The 14,922-nt window shown below is 51.5% G+C and overlaps 1 protein-coding gene across 5 annotated transcripts in view; it reads left to right on the plus strand.

Moving 5' to 3' along the window:
* MANBAL (mannosidase beta like) overlaps window positions 1–12,079 on the plus strand; it is a 28,218-nt gene extending 16,139 nt beyond the window's left edge. For 4 of the 5 annotated variants that reach the window (XM_070381699.1, XM_070381700.1, XM_070381701.1 and 1 more), the window contains exon 3: window positions 11,130–12,079. In XM_070381699.1, the coding sequence (XP_070237800.1) occupies window positions 11,130–11,318 (189 nt within the window). In that variant the 3' untranslated portion in view covers window positions 11,319–12,079. The remainder of the gene's footprint in view (window positions 1–11,129) is intronic. The other variant, XM_014478284.2, reaches the window with a different exon arrangement.
* The last annotated feature ends 2,843 nt before the right edge of the window (window positions 12,080–14,922 follow it).

Below are 14,922 nucleotides of genomic sequence, written 5' to 3' on the forward strand. Positions count from 1 at the left end.
CTTGCTTGAGGCAGTTCTTGTGCAGTGTGGAGATACTGAAAAGATATGGGTGGTCTCCCTGAGCAGGGATGCAACTGGGCCTCTGGAAGGGGTGGGACCCCATCACTCACATCCCCTCTGCCTCCCCTCCTGTGCGTCTCCTGTCTCTCACTTCTCTTGCCTTCCTTCCTCTGCTCGCTGTCCCTGTGATAAGATACAACATGGCCACTAACAGATTCCCAAGTTTGCATCTTTCACCTGCAGCCTCTGGAGCCTGCCTTCCTGCTTGGTCCCAGTTCCAGAATCCCCAGAGAAGGAGCTGTACCTGGGACCCAGCTTGGGACTGCTGTGGCCAGTGTGAGAGAGGGGAGCATCCTGCGGTGTGACCTCTGTGGGGGAGTGGGAAGTCAGTTCCCAAGGGAGCAGGAGTGCCATGCAGACAAAACTGGGGTCTCCGTTCCTTCACTCTCTTGGAGACGGACAGACTAATGGGCAGAGGACTAGAAGACTCTGGTCTCGCTGCAGACCCCCATGTGGCTCGAGGAGGACACCGAGACTGGGCTGAGTGATGGAGGGAAGGCTGCTCCACCTGAAGAGGACATACTCAGACTGCCTCCTTCAGAGCTGGGTTTCAGTAGAACTAAATTCTTAGCAGAGTTCTGGACCCCTAGAGCGCCCCTAGATAAAGACTGCAGAAGCCTGTGCGTTTCCTGCAGTTCTGTGCAAAAACGTGATGCTTCCATGCTTAGACACATCTTCTGGGAAGATAGCCTATAGCTTTTCTCCAAGTGGAGAGCAGTAGTTTGAACGAGGTGGGACCCACATTCCAGGAATGAAGGAGTAGGTAATGAGGAAGCGAAGGTCGGGAGTCCTCTCCGTGTTCCCCACAGCCTACCTGAGCATCCTCCCCAAGCCTCTTTTGGATCCGCTTCTGCCCAGAATGTTGATCCTGTCCATCCTGGGTAAGCAGGTATTGACTTTTTTTGTTCAGTGATTCATGTCGTAGGTAGTAATGGTTCATCTGCTAGTCACAAACTCTCCTAGTGGTGTAAATACCGACTGTTCTCAGGTCTTCATATGCTTATGTCACGTGTGCCTAGCCAGCTGCCGGCCTTTCGGCAGGTGCTTTCACTGCCACCCTGCCGTCTTTGCGGGCTTGCCTCAGTCTCTTCTGTTAATGGGGACTCTTTCAGTGGAAAACTCAGAAACTCAACTCCAGCAGTTTCCTTAGAGGCTATAGGGGACTCTTTAGGTGGTCCAGTGGCTCAGACTCCATGCTCCCAATGCAGGGAGCTTGGGAAGATCCCAAATGCCACACCTATGGAAAATCCCACACGTGGCAACAAAGGTCCCCATGCCATCATTAAGACCCGGTAGAGCCAAATAAATAAGTAAAAAAAATTTTGAGGAGGTTAGAAAGAGACTGTATGGGCTTTTAGAACTGGGAATGTCAAGACTGGATCCAGAAGCTGAAAGGTCATCAGGGCTCCCTTTGTCTCTCCATCTCCTGCCTTCCGCCAGTGCTGGCTTCATTCTTAGGGCCTTGCCACACGTCAGCAGAATGGCTGCAGCAGCCCCAGTCTGTGTCCTTATTGCCCATGTTCTATAAGCAAAGAAAGCCATTTCTCTGCCTTTGCTCGCTTTCCCGATCTCGTGGAAGGCCTCTGCTTGGCCCTGGCCTCGCCACATGTCTGTACTTTGGCTCATAGGTGGGAAGGGGCATTGAGTACCATTTCTGGCCAGGCCACATTTAACGGGCCGTGGCTGTGGTCACAGTGACTGAGAGCCCCCCAGAATCACATGGGACAAGGAAAGAGCATGGCCTTGATGGGCGGGGGTGGGGGAGGGCAGACAAAGACAACTGGTGCCCAGCACTGTGATCCAGCGGAGGAGAGCTCACCAGAATTGATGGCAGGAGTGGCATTCCATGCGATGCCCACGTAGACTTCACTGTCAACCAGGAAGCCCCGAGATGGATGGAGCCTTCCTTTGGTAGTGGGGCCGTGGCCTGGAAGTTCCTGTTGGGATATCCAGCATGGAGGTCTTGATTTGATTTGATTTTGTTATCTTGGCCATGCTGTGTAGCAAACTGGATCTTAGTTACTCAGCCAGGGATTGAACCCATGCCCCCACCATCGGAAGCTCAAAGTCTTAACCACTGGACTGCCAGAGAAGTCCCAGGTCTTGATTTTAAACTCAGCCCCCGATGGCCAGTGAAGGCTGCCGCAGTAAATGATTAACTTGGGCAAGGTGTATACCTATTCTCCACACCTCAGGAGGTAGTCTCACAGAACCACCTCTTCAGTTCTGCCCTGTTTTTTTTAAGCTTGGGAGGGGTTTGCAGTTGAATTGGGCAGCAGGATGTTTTTTACTTAATGAGCCGTTCTCAAGAGATTGCCACACAGTGGGTAGGGCAAAGGTCTAAACACGGTCTTGAGATGCTTACCAACTTATGGGAGAGACGGCCGGACATGCATGAAGCCACAGACCAGCTGGTGGGCGGGGCCTGCGGGGTGCTGAATCGTGTCTGGGGTAAGCTGCATGGGCCGTTCTCTCTAATCATAGCTCTCCTCGCCTGCCAAGCGCGTCCTGGACTCTGTCTCTGTTCGCCTGTGGAACTCACATGAACAGCTTCCCCCGCTTGATTTCAGCTGGTCCTGTCCTCCGCTCAAGGCCAGTGCTAGTCCCAGCCCGCAAGGTATCCCAGCCGCCACCCTGCCCAGGGCCTCAGGCAAGAGTGCACAGCAGGGCAGACTGGAATTCAGCCCTGGGCGCCTTACCCTCTCCGAGCCCGTGTCCTGAGCTAGAAAAGGAGGGCATTCACGCCCGACCCATGTGGTCCTCTTTTTTTTAATATAATTTAAAAAAAAATTATAGGTGCTTTACAGTGTTGTGTTCCGCTGTACAGAAAGCCAGTCAGCCATACATATTCATATATCCCCTCTTTTTTGGATTTCCTTCCTGTTTAGGTCACCATAGAGCATTGAGTGGGATTCCCTGGTAGCTCAGACAGTAAAGAATCCTTCTGCAATGCAGGAGACGTGGGTTCAATCCTTGGGTGGGGAAGATCTAGAGGAGGGCATGGCAACCCACTCCAGTATTCTTGCCTGGAGAATCCCATGGACAGAGGAGCCTAGCGGGCTGCAGTCGATGGGGTCGCAAAGAATCAGACATCACTGAGCACTAAGCACAGCACAGAGCGTTGAGAAGAGTTCCCTGAGCTATACAGTAGGTTCTCATTAGTTATCGATTTTATACGTGATCGTGTATATATGTCTGTCCCACACCGTCCTTGAGGATTGGGTGAGATAAGACCCATGGGGCTGCCTGCGCACAGCACAGGGTCTCCTTTGCCAGGATCATTTCAGAGGAGAGAAGAGCTTCAGTCTGTGTAGAATGACATTTTGTCCTGATTTATTGGACTCAGTCCACCCTGAACTGTATAATGGAAATTATAAAAATTCTGTGTGCTCTCCCTGCTGGAAGAGATTGGATGCACTGTGGCACAGATTCGATTATTTGAAGCTGATGAATAGCAGCAATTTCCTGGCCTCATAAGTGGCTGTGGAGCTGCTTCATTATTGATGAGCCCTGTATCACGGAGGACGCCTCCGCAGACCCAGGAACTCCCCGGGTGGAGGGGTTCTTTCACTCCCTAACGTGAGATTGCGGGGGGAACTTGCTGCAGAGGAGGCGCGACTGAAAGGTGGGGCTGTCGTGTTCGGAGTCTGCCGTCTGCCTAGCTTGTACTAGCAATGCGCATTTGAAGAGAAATGAAAAGTCAGCCATTTATTCAGAGTCATTCTTGCCAGCTAAGAATTTGGAACTTGCTCTGTGTGGCTAGGACCCCAGCAGCCGAATCACGTGTGTAACAGCTGCCTTTGTTTCCCTCCCCCTTTCGGGGAAGGGGCTCTTCCCCACTGTCTGAGTCGCTAAGTCTTGGTGAGCCTCTTGGTGAGGCCTGTAAAATGAAGGGCTCCCAGGGATGGGCTCACCAAGGTGAGGGGAGGCGCAGTGGCTGCTGTTTGTGAGGCAGTCATACAGCACACATCGCGAAGTGCTCCTCCTCTTGGTTCCCCTGCGCTGCCTGACCCAGAACCTGCGTGCGCTGGGCGCAGACGGATGGGCTGTGGGTGCTGAGCACCTGTGCAGAGTGGGAAAGACACAGCGCATCTGGGAGTTACTGGCTGGCCAGTTGCCCAGAAGTGGCAAAGTGGGCTGCATGAGGGGGCGTGCCTGGGGACAGGGCCAAAGCTGCAGTTGGAATAGCTCTGGAGGCCACTCAGGGGTTCTTGGAATCTGCCTTATACGAAGAGGGAACCAGCAACATGTTTAAAACAGAAAACAGTCTGGTCAGGATGGTTGTTTTAGGAGAATAGACTGAAAGCAGTGTGGCGGATGGTGAGGAAAACCTTGAGGTGGGCAGGCAGGAGACTGGGGCGTTGGGGTGGGCGGTGCAGGGGTCGTCTGAGCCGGCTCAGTAGTGTGTCTAGAGGGGACCGGGCAGAGCTGAGAGCTCTGTGGAAAGCCGAATGGACTGGCTATGGTGACAGATTGGATGTGGGGGCATGCAGGGAATGGTGAGAACTCAGAAATGGCTCAGTGGTTTGTAGCTTGGGGAGTTGGGTGCGTGACAGTGCTAGAACCTGAGCTGGAGAAGAGAGGAGGAGGCCTGGGGTGAAGAGGAGACAGACAAGGCGCTCGGATGACTCAAGGACTGTGTCCACGTGCCCGTGGAGAGCTGCTCTCAACTGTAGGAGCAAAGCCTGACTCGAGGAGCACAAAACCGCTTTCCTGACTCCTGCCGCAAGCAGGGGGTCCTGAGCCACCCATCGGCAGGGTCCTGAACAAGCTGTTTTTGTCAGTCCACCATCCCCCGTGCTTCCAGATTTGGCTAAACAGAAAGTAGATTCACAGTTCACTCCAATTCTTGATGTCCATCAGCCCGAGGCCACTAGGAAACCTGAAAGAGGCAATATACCATTCGGCTTAGGTTCATCCTGGCCTTGCTGCTTACCAGCGGACGCAGGTCACATAACCTCTTTGAATGTCTCTTCTTTAAAATGGGGCATGTTACGGCATTTTGTGAGGGAAAAATAAGACATGTCCAGACCACAGAACATGGAGTCTGGCATGTTGTAAATATTAGCAGCTATTGTGGCTCTTACTGTTACTGTTCTTATTGATGGCTATGTCTAGATGTTGACTTAGGGTGCGTATATTGGGTTTAAAATCTGCTGTGTCCTCTGTCCCTATGCAAAAAGTGAGGCCTAGTCTTTTTAAATTAATTTATTTACACTATTTTTTGGTCCATGAATCAAGGCAAATTGAAAGTGGTCAAACAAGAGATGGAAAGAGTGAATGTCGACATTCTAGGAATCAGCAAACTGAAATGGACTGGAATGGGTGAATTTAACTCAGATGACCATTATATCTACTACTGCGGGCAGGAATCCCTCAGAAGAAATGGAGTAGCCATCATGGTCAACAGAAGAGTCCGAAATGCAGTACTTGGATGCAATCTCAAAAACGACAGAATGATCTCTGTTTGTTTCCAAGGCAAACCATTCAATATCAGAGTAATCCAAGTCTATGCCCCAACCAGTAACGCTGAAGAAGCTGAAGTTGAACAGTTCTATGAAGACCTACAAGATCTTTTAGAACTAACACCCAAGAAAGATGTTCTTTTCATTATAGGGGACTGGAATGCAAAAGTAGGAAGTCAAGAAACACCTGAAGTAACAGGCAAATTTGGCCTTGGAATACAGAATGAAGCAGGGCAAAGACTAATAGAGTTTTGCCAAGAAAATGCACTGGTCATAGGAAACACCCTCTTCCAACAACACAAGAGAAGACTCTACACATGGACATCACCAGATGGTCAACACCAAAATCAGATTGATTATATTCTTTGCAGCCAAATATGGAGAAGCTCTATACAGTCAGCAAAAACAAGACCAGGAGCTGACTGTGGCTCAGACCATGAACTTCTTATTGCCAAATTCGACTTAAATTGAAGAAAGTAGGGAAAACCACTAGACCATTCAGGTATGACCTAAATCAAATCCCTCATGATTATACAGTGGAAGTGAGAAATAGATTTAAGGGCCTAGATCTGACAGATAAAGTGCCTGATGAACTATGGAATGAGGTTCGTGACATTGTATAGGAGACAGGGATCAAGACCGTCCCCATGGAAAAGAAATGCAAAAAAGCAAAATGGCTGTCTGGGGAGGCCTTAAAAATAGCTGTGAAAAGAAGAGAAGCGAAAAGCAAAGGAGAAAAGGAAAGATAAACATCTGAATGCAGAGTTCCAAAGAACAGCAAGAAGAGATAAGAAAGCCTTCTTCAGCGATCAATGCAAAGAAATAGAGGAAAACAACAGAATGGGAAAGACTAGAGATCTCTTCAAGATAATCAGAGATACCAAAGGAACATTTCATGCAAAGATGGGCTCGATAAAGCACAGAAATGGTATGGACCTAACAGAAGCAGAAGAGATGGCAAGAATACACAGAAGAACTGTACAAAAAAGAGCTTCACAACCCAGATAATCACGATGGTGTGATCACTGACCTAGAGCCAGACATCCTGGAGTGTAAAGTCAAGTGGGCCTTAGAAAGCATCACTACAAACAAAGCTAGTGGAGGTGATAGAATTCCAGTTGAGCTCTTTCAAATCCTGAAAGATGATGCTGTGAAAGTGCTACACTCAATATGTCAGCAAATTTGGAAAACTCAGCAGTGGCCACAGGACTGGAAAAGGGCAGTTTTCATTCCAATCCCAAAGAAAGGCAATGCCAAAGAATGCTCAAACTACCGCACAATTGCACTCATCTCACACGCTAGTAAAGTAATGCTCAAAATTCTCCAAGCCAGGCTTCAGCAGTACGTGAACTGTGAACTTCCTGATGTTCAAGCTGGTTTTAGAAAAGGCAGAGCAACCAAAGATCAAATTGCCAACATCCGCTGGATCATGGAAAAAGCAGGAGAGTTCCAGAAAAACATCTATTTCTGCTTTATTGACTATGCCAAAGCCTTTGACTGTGTGGATCACAATAAACTGTGGAAAATTCTGAAAGAGATGGGAATACCAGACCACCTGATCTGCCTCTTGAGAAATTTGTATGCAGGTCAGGAAGCAACAGTTAGAACTGGACATGGAACAACAGACTGGTTCCAAATAGGAAAAGGAGTACATCAAGGCTGTATATTGTCACCCTGTTTATTTAACTTATATGCAGAGTACATCATGAGAAACGCTGGACTGGAAGAAACACAAGCTGGAATCAAGATTCCCGGTAGAAATATAAATAACCTCAGATATGCAGATGACACCACCCTTATGGCAGAAAGTGAAGAGGAACTAAAAAGCCTCTTGATGAAAGTGAAAGTGGAGAGTGAAAAAGTGGGCTTAAAGCTCAACATTCAGAAAATGAAGATCATGGCATCCAGTCCCATCACTTCATGGGAGATAGATGGGGAAACAGTGTCAGACTTTATTTTTCTGGGCTCCAAAATCACTGCAGATGGTGACTGCAGCCATGAAATTAAGATGCTTACTCCTTGGAAGGAAAGTTATGACCAACCTAGATAGCATATTCAAGAGCAGAGACATTACTTTGCCAACAAAGGTTCGTCTAGTCAAGGCTATGGTTTTTCCTGTGGTCATGTATGGATGTGAGAGTTGGACTGTGAAGACGGCTGAGCACCGAAGAATTGATGCTTTTGAACTGTGGTGTTGGAGAAGACTCCTGAGAGTCCCTTGGACTGCAAGGAGATCCAACCAGTCCATTCTGAAGGAGATCAGCCCTGGGATTTCTTTGGAAGGAATGATGCTAAAGCTGAAACTCCAGTACTTTGGCCACCTCATGCGAAGAGTTGACTCATTGGAAAAGACTCTGATGCTGGGAGGGATTGGGGGCAGGAGGAGAAGGGGACGACAGAGGATGAGATGGCTGGATGGCATCACTGACTCGATGGACGTGAGTTTGAGTGAACTCCGGGAGTTGGTGATGGACAGGGAAGCCTGGTGTGCTGCGATTCATGGGGTTGCAAAGAGTCGGACACAACTGAGTGACTGATCTGATCTGATTTTTTGGCTTCACTACTGTGCCCGAGCTTTCTTTAGTTGTGGCGAGCAGGGCCTGCTCTTCGTTTTGGGCTTCTCTTGTTGCGAGCACAGGCTCTAGGGCGCATGGGCTTCAGTGGTTGTGGGTACACAGGCTTCGTTCCTCCACCACATGTGGGATCTTCCCGAAGGAGGGATCGAACCCACGTCCCCTGCATTGGCAGGCAGATTCTTGCTGACTGAGCCACTCAGGGAAGCCCCAGATCTAGTCTTAAGTGCTGTATTTTCATGATGATAAAGCAAGGGAGAAGTTCCCATGGTTATGGGAGATCTTGTGTGTTCTTTGATTTCATTCATTCTTTCAGAAACAGTTGAAGCCGTCTAAGGGGCTCACAGGCTAGGAGGGGAGACCATCATGAGCACGTGCGTTGTTGAGGTTCCTGGGGCATCAGGGTGGAGGGCATGCACCTGCTGGAAGAAGAGTGGAGGAAGAAGGCTGGAAGGGAGTAGCGGTGTGTTCCTGGGGGGGCCAGGCCGTGGGGAGGGCTTTGCTGGGCGACCAAGGAGAGAAGGGTGCTCCTCTTGCTTAGGGCTGAGCAGTGGAAGCACTGGGGCCTGGCCTGGTGTGGGGGATGGAGGAGAGGCTGGAGAGGTGGCCTCCTTAGCTGCCATCCCAGGACATAAAAGACTGTGGGTGATGGAAGCCACTGGAAGGTTTAACGTGGAAAGGATCTGCATTTTAGAAAAATTCTTTTGGCAGGTACACGAGTCATGGCATAAAGAATTAGGGCCTTTGATGCTCAAGACAGTGGCCAAGTCAAGGTGGAGGAGGTGAAGTCAGCAGGATTTGGTGACTGTTGGACAGAGGGGAGCAAAGGGGCGGTGGAGTCGCTGGGACTCGGGTTGTTCTGCCTACTGGAGGGGGTGTGGTGGAGGAGGAAGGCCAGGCCGGCTGCAGAGGGGCCATGCTCTGTCTGCGACACTTGAGCTGGAGGTGCCTGGGAGGTGCCCGTTCCACGCTGGGCCAGGAGAGAGATCTGGCCGGTGACAGACAGGATGAGGTGCCAGAGAGGTCTGTGGAGTAAAGGAGGGATGGCAGCTGGGTGTCCTCGTCTCTGGGTTATGAACCGGCCCCACTAAAATCAGAGGAGACCCCAGGTTTGAGCTGAGAGTGGGGCTCCATCCCTGGAGATCCTGGCAGGCCTGGCAAGTCCCTTGTGCAGAAACCCTTCTGTTTAATCAGATCTTGTTTGCTCGGGGCACGCAGGGACTGACGGGTTTCCACTGGCCACACAGGTACTGGACTGGGGACTGTTTCCAGTTCCCAAAGTCTCCAGAGGCGTTGTGCTTGTGAGGTCGGCCTTAAACCATCGCCCTCCTGCTGGCTCTGCAGCTGTCAGCCTGTGCGCTTGACACAGTGTCTCCTCTGAGGTTTTGTTCTCTTTGTTTTTTTAATAGGGTAGCTTTTTTTCCCTTTTTTCTTCTTCCTTCCTTCTTCCCTTCCACCCTCCCTCCTTCTCTTTCATAAACAGCATCACTGCAAGGGGACTGGTTGAGCTCAATCAGAGATCTGGCCAGCCAGGGGCTGGCCCCCTGGTTATCTAGGGAGGATCACCCATGGGTGCTTGGAACTGGGCTGGGCCTTTACGCCTGGTTTCCTTGCTGGCAGGCGAGGAGGGTGGAGAGCTAGTGAAGGCTGATAAGAGGCAGCCGGTGCACCTTTGGACTGGGCCTTAGGTGGGGACCGCCCGTCTACAACCACAGTCCAGCCTCTTCTGTCTGAGGGAAGCTCGAGGCTGGGGCCAGAAGCCGACAGTGAGCAGAGAAGGACTGAGAGTGAAGCGAGCTGGGAGCTGGCCAGTGAGACGCGAAGAAATGCTTTTCTAGAAACACCGTGCTCCCTCGTTGTCTTCTGAGTCTGCTTTTCTCCCATTTTTAACAAAAGAACACAAGTACTGAAAATGTTTCTTTACCACAGTGCTGGGGCCAGTGGAGTGGCGGGAGCCAGGGCAGGGGGCGGGGCCACTGAATAAAGGGACGGCCAGTGCGCAGCCCATTTCTTCCGTGAGGCCAGTGTCACCGGATGTTTAAAGTTTTCAAGAAAAGCAAGGACTCCACGTTGAATGGGAAATCTCCCAACTGGCTCGAATTCCTAAAAATAAACACTGCAGGCCAAGTGAGGTCTGCCTGTGGGCCCGACCAGGCCTGCGGACCGTGGCTCGTGTTCTCTGTGCTATATGGGAACTCTAGCATCCTTCCTGGCTGAGTTTATCACAGGGAGGAGGAGACTCCCAACAGGACAGGGCCCGCTCCAGAGTCTCCTCTGACATGAGCCTGTGAGGCTGGGGCAGGCCAGTTCCCCTCCCCACAGTCCACTTTCTTTATCAGCCCCTTGAAGGCCAGGGCTGGCTTTGTGGTTTTAAACTTTTTTTCAGCAGCAGAACCTTTGTTTAAACCAGATCGTACAGGGAACAAATCACAGTGTACATGACAGATAAAAACCAGAGCTGCCCTGGACATAGGGAGAGTCTTGAGTTGTGCCCTGAGGCTGCCCTCTGCCCTTTCCCACAGGGCACCCCTGCCAGGCGCCACAGAACCTTGTGTAGTGGCTGCGCTCTCCACCCTTCCCTTCCCCGCCTCTGTGGCTTGAATGGGAGTAGAGGATAGCAGGGCCAGAAGGAGAGCAAGCGGCAGAAAGTCTGCCCACCGCCGCCTCCCCAGCCGTACTCTGCCCAGGCCCTGCTCACTGCGTCCCACCGGCCCCTGGGTGCGTTTCCCGGGTTCTCCCCGAGCATTTTGGCCTCATATCAGCCCTGCAAGGTGCGCATCACTGTTTCCATCCCATAGGTGGGTGAGCCGAGATGCAGAAAGGGGAAGGGAGTTGCCCACAAGCAAGGTCACTTGGCTGGAACTGGGGGAGCCTCGGTGCCCCCCAGGCCTGTGAGACTCCAAAGGCCGCCCCTCCCCTCAGGCCTCCTCCCTTATCCTTCACCTGCTCCCCGGGGACAGTCCAGGAACACACGGCTCCCAGGTCCCCGTGGTGATGGTTTCATCCCTGGTTTCTCTGCTTCTGTTTGCAGAGTCCTTTCAGACGTGATCTCATTTCGCTGGTGTCAGGCTTGATTTGTCTAAGCGGGACTCTCCTCTCTGTCATCACACAGGAGGCAGAACCATCCGAGCCCCGAAGTGCAGAGGTGACGAGGAAACCCAAGGCCACTGCTCCTTCTGCAAACAAGAGACCCAAGAAGGAGGCGAAGAAGAAGCGGTAGAAGGGGCGGCCTTCGCAGCCTGGCACGAGGGCCCTGAGGGCAGCCCTCCTGTGGCACACGATCTCAAGTGGCTGGGATGCCCTGTGACCACAGAGATCTGGACCATCCTGACAGTGCCCAGGCCCCGGAGTGCAGACCACCACTTCTTCCTTCTGCCTTCCTGAGGGGTTCAAGGGGGCCAAATACCCTGTGAACAGAGACTGTCCTGGAAGCTTCTTGAAAAGTTGGGTCACCTCACAGAGTTCCATTTTCTGACTTACTCCCCGTGTCCTACTTTTAGTCACCCCCTTGTAGGTTTACACTACGCTTTAGAGTCCTTATCTACTGCCGCAACCACCACCCTCTGCCATTATCTATACCCCGCAGATCAGATCTCCTGCTAATCAGTCACCTTCGTCTCTGCTTGTGCAGAGGGAGCCAGGCCAGGCCTCCCCTATTTGTTTAAGTCAACGCGCCAAGGCCATTAGCACAGTGGTCCCACTGGTGCAGCAACCAGGCCTTAAGAGGCCTGGTCCTCCTCCAGCCGATGGAAGGGGTTTGGCTTGAATGAGTGTGTATTCTTGAGTCCCGACTTCCTGAGCATCTCAAATAGGGGATAGGGGCAGGGACTTGTCAGTCACAGACAAACCTCTGTCCAGCCCATCACAGCACATTGAGGGTGTAGCTTTTTGCTTCTGTCTGTATCCCCTCCTCTCCCTCCATTTCCTTCAACCCCTGACCACAGTCATTTGGGGAAGTAAAGGTCAATGAATGGCCCCGCACGCTGAGCCTCTTGTGTGTTGTCTGTGCTGAGGCAGAGCCTGGTCCCTGCCCTGGAGGGTGAGGCAGGGCACACCCCTGGAAAAGAAGGTGACCTGAGTGGGGTCTGGTCAGAGCAGATCTTGGATGAGTTTCAGGACGGGTCCAGCCAACTGCTTCATGTAGCCCTTAGTCACTGTCAGTGGAAACGCTATGAACATCCACGTGTGTGTTAGAGTTTCCGTGGGCCAGGTCCCACTCCGTCCCCGGATCCGGCTGCCTGTGAGGATGCCACTTATCCTCAGAGTGGCTTGAGGAGAACCCACTCGGAGGCCTCACGTGGCCTGGGGTGGGTCACACAGTTCTAGTCACATGCCCGAATCGCCAGGGAGAAGCCTTGACTGTGGTACCTCCGAATGCCCGGCTGGTTTAGTTTGCCAAACACACTCCCAGAGGTCACAGCTGAGGAGGAGGAGCTTAAGGGATGAGCGTGCGTCCTCTCCCTTTCAAAGATGGGAGACTGAAGTCCTGATGACTCGTGAGTGCCAGGACTTGAACTTGGACCCAGTCCTTGGCCCCTTTCCTGATATTTAACAGCTCTTCAGTGAGTGTTAGCAGGTGGGTGCTGTGATGGCCAGTCTGCTGCAAGGGCCCGGAAGGATCCCAGCACCCCAAGTTTCAGGGGACGGAAGCGTCTGCATGACAAAGCACTGGACACAGCCATATCCCAGGGGAAGGGGCTTCTGCTGAGTGTGTTCTCAGATGTTTACTGAGGGTCTGACACCTCACACCACGCTAGGCCGGGGGATGCCCAAACAGGAAGCTTCTGAGAAGCCCAGTGGGAGACTGAGACATGTACACAGGCTTGGTGTGGAGAGCTGCCCAGTGGGGAGCTGTGGGAGCCGGGTTGGGGCCCCCAGCTCAGCCCTGGGGGGCAGCACAGCCACGTGGCAGAGGGGAGTGACTGAACTGAGTCTTAAAAGCCCAACTGGAGCTGAGACCAGAGGGAAATGATGCTGGGAGAGCAGGGGTCAGACCTCTCGAGCAGATCTGTCCAGCTGCCTGGAGGAAGACAGCTCTGGAATGGCAGGGCTGCCTTGTAGTCCAGCTCCCATACACTGTCTCCCGTAGAGGCTGTTGGCCAGAGAACAGTCCTCTGCTCCGCCATCCTTGCTCTGCACTCACTTTGGATAGTGTTGGCAGGATTTGGCACTCTCGAGGCTTCCAGGACCCCGCCCTGGCCTGGTTTTCTTCCTAAGTCACTGGTTCCTCCTCAGCAAAGGGACCCAGTCCTTGATCAGTCCTTGATCGCTCTGCCTGTACTTCCTGGGAGAGCTCATCCAGGCTCATGGCTTTAAATACCAACATGCCGATATCTCACCAACATCCCTCCAGATCCCTCACCCAAACTCCAGACTCATAAATCAACTTTCTACTAAGTATCTCCCTCTGGATACCCAACAGGCATCTCAAAGTCCTGACACCAGCAGCCCCAGGCCTGACTTTGTGGTCTTCCCATCTTGGAGAGCATCTCAGTCCTTTCAGTTGTTGATCCTTGACTCCCCTCTTTTCCGTGACACCTCACTTTTGATTCCTAAGTGGTTCCTTGCAACTTGACCTTCAAAATCCAGATTTAGACCCATCTCACTGCTTCCCTCTATTGCCATGGTCCAGCTGGCATCATCTCATGGATATTGCAGCCACCTGCAATATCCCACAGACTCTGCAATGGAGAGTCTGTTCTCGACACAGCAGCCAGAAGCATCCCATTAAAACCCATAAGGTTATGTCCCTCACCTGCTCTCAGCTTATTTGGATTAAGGTCACAGTCCTCACTGGGACCCAGAAGGATCTGCAAGAGCCATTGAAGCTTCTTCCCCCCTCTGACCTCAAGAGAGACCACTCCTCTCTTGCCCACTCCCCTCCATCTTCACTGGTCTCCATCTTCCTCAGACATGCCTGGCAAGCCCTGCCTCAGGGCCTTTGCACTTGCTGTCCTCTAGATACTATGCCTCATGTGGTGGACAGAAGATGTCCCCATCCTAATCCCTAGGACCTGTGACTATGTCACCTTACATGGCAAAAGGGACTGTGCAGATGTGATTAAGCATTTTGAAATGGGGAGAGTATTTTGGATTATCCAGGTGGGCCCAAGGGTCTTTATATATATGTGTGTATATATATAAGTACATACATACATATATATGTGTATATATATACACACAAGTGTGTGTATATATATATATATATAAATACATACATACATATGTGTATATATATACACATAAGTATATATATAAGTACATACATATATGTGTGTATATATGTATACATGTATACATATACATATATGTAGAATTTTATTTATTTTTGGCTATGCTGGGTCTTCACTGCTGCTCAGGCTTTTCTTTAGCTGCAGCGAGTGCGGTCTGCACTTCACCGTAGTGCTCAGGCCTCTCACTACGGTGGCTTCTCTTGAGCACAGGCTCTGGGTGCGTGGGCTTCAGCAGTTGTGGCTCTTGGGCTCTAGAGCACAGGCTCAGTAGTTGTGGCACATGGGCTTAGTTGCCCCACAGCATGTGGGATCTTCCTGCATCGGGGATTGAGCTGTGTCTCCTGCACTGACAGGCAGATTCTCTACCACTGACGGAGCCCCCAGTGAAGCCCCAACAAGGGTCTTTATAAGGAAAAGAGGGAGGTAGGAAATGTCAAAGAGAAGAAGGCGTGATGACAGAGGTGGATGCTGGAATGATGCAGGCCTGTGAGCCAAGGAATGTGGGCAGCTTCTAGAAGCTCACAAAGGCAAGGTACGAATTCTCCCCGGAGCCTCTGGAAGGAACACAGCTCCCCCAACACCTTGGTTTCA

This window comes from Bos mutus, chromosome 13 (assembly GCF_027580195.1).
Source record: "Bos mutus isolate GX-2022 chromosome 13, NWIPB_WYAK_1.1, whole genome shotgun sequence".
Taxonomy (NCBI): domain Eukaryota; kingdom Metazoa; phylum Chordata; class Mammalia; order Artiodactyla; family Bovidae; genus Bos; species Bos mutus.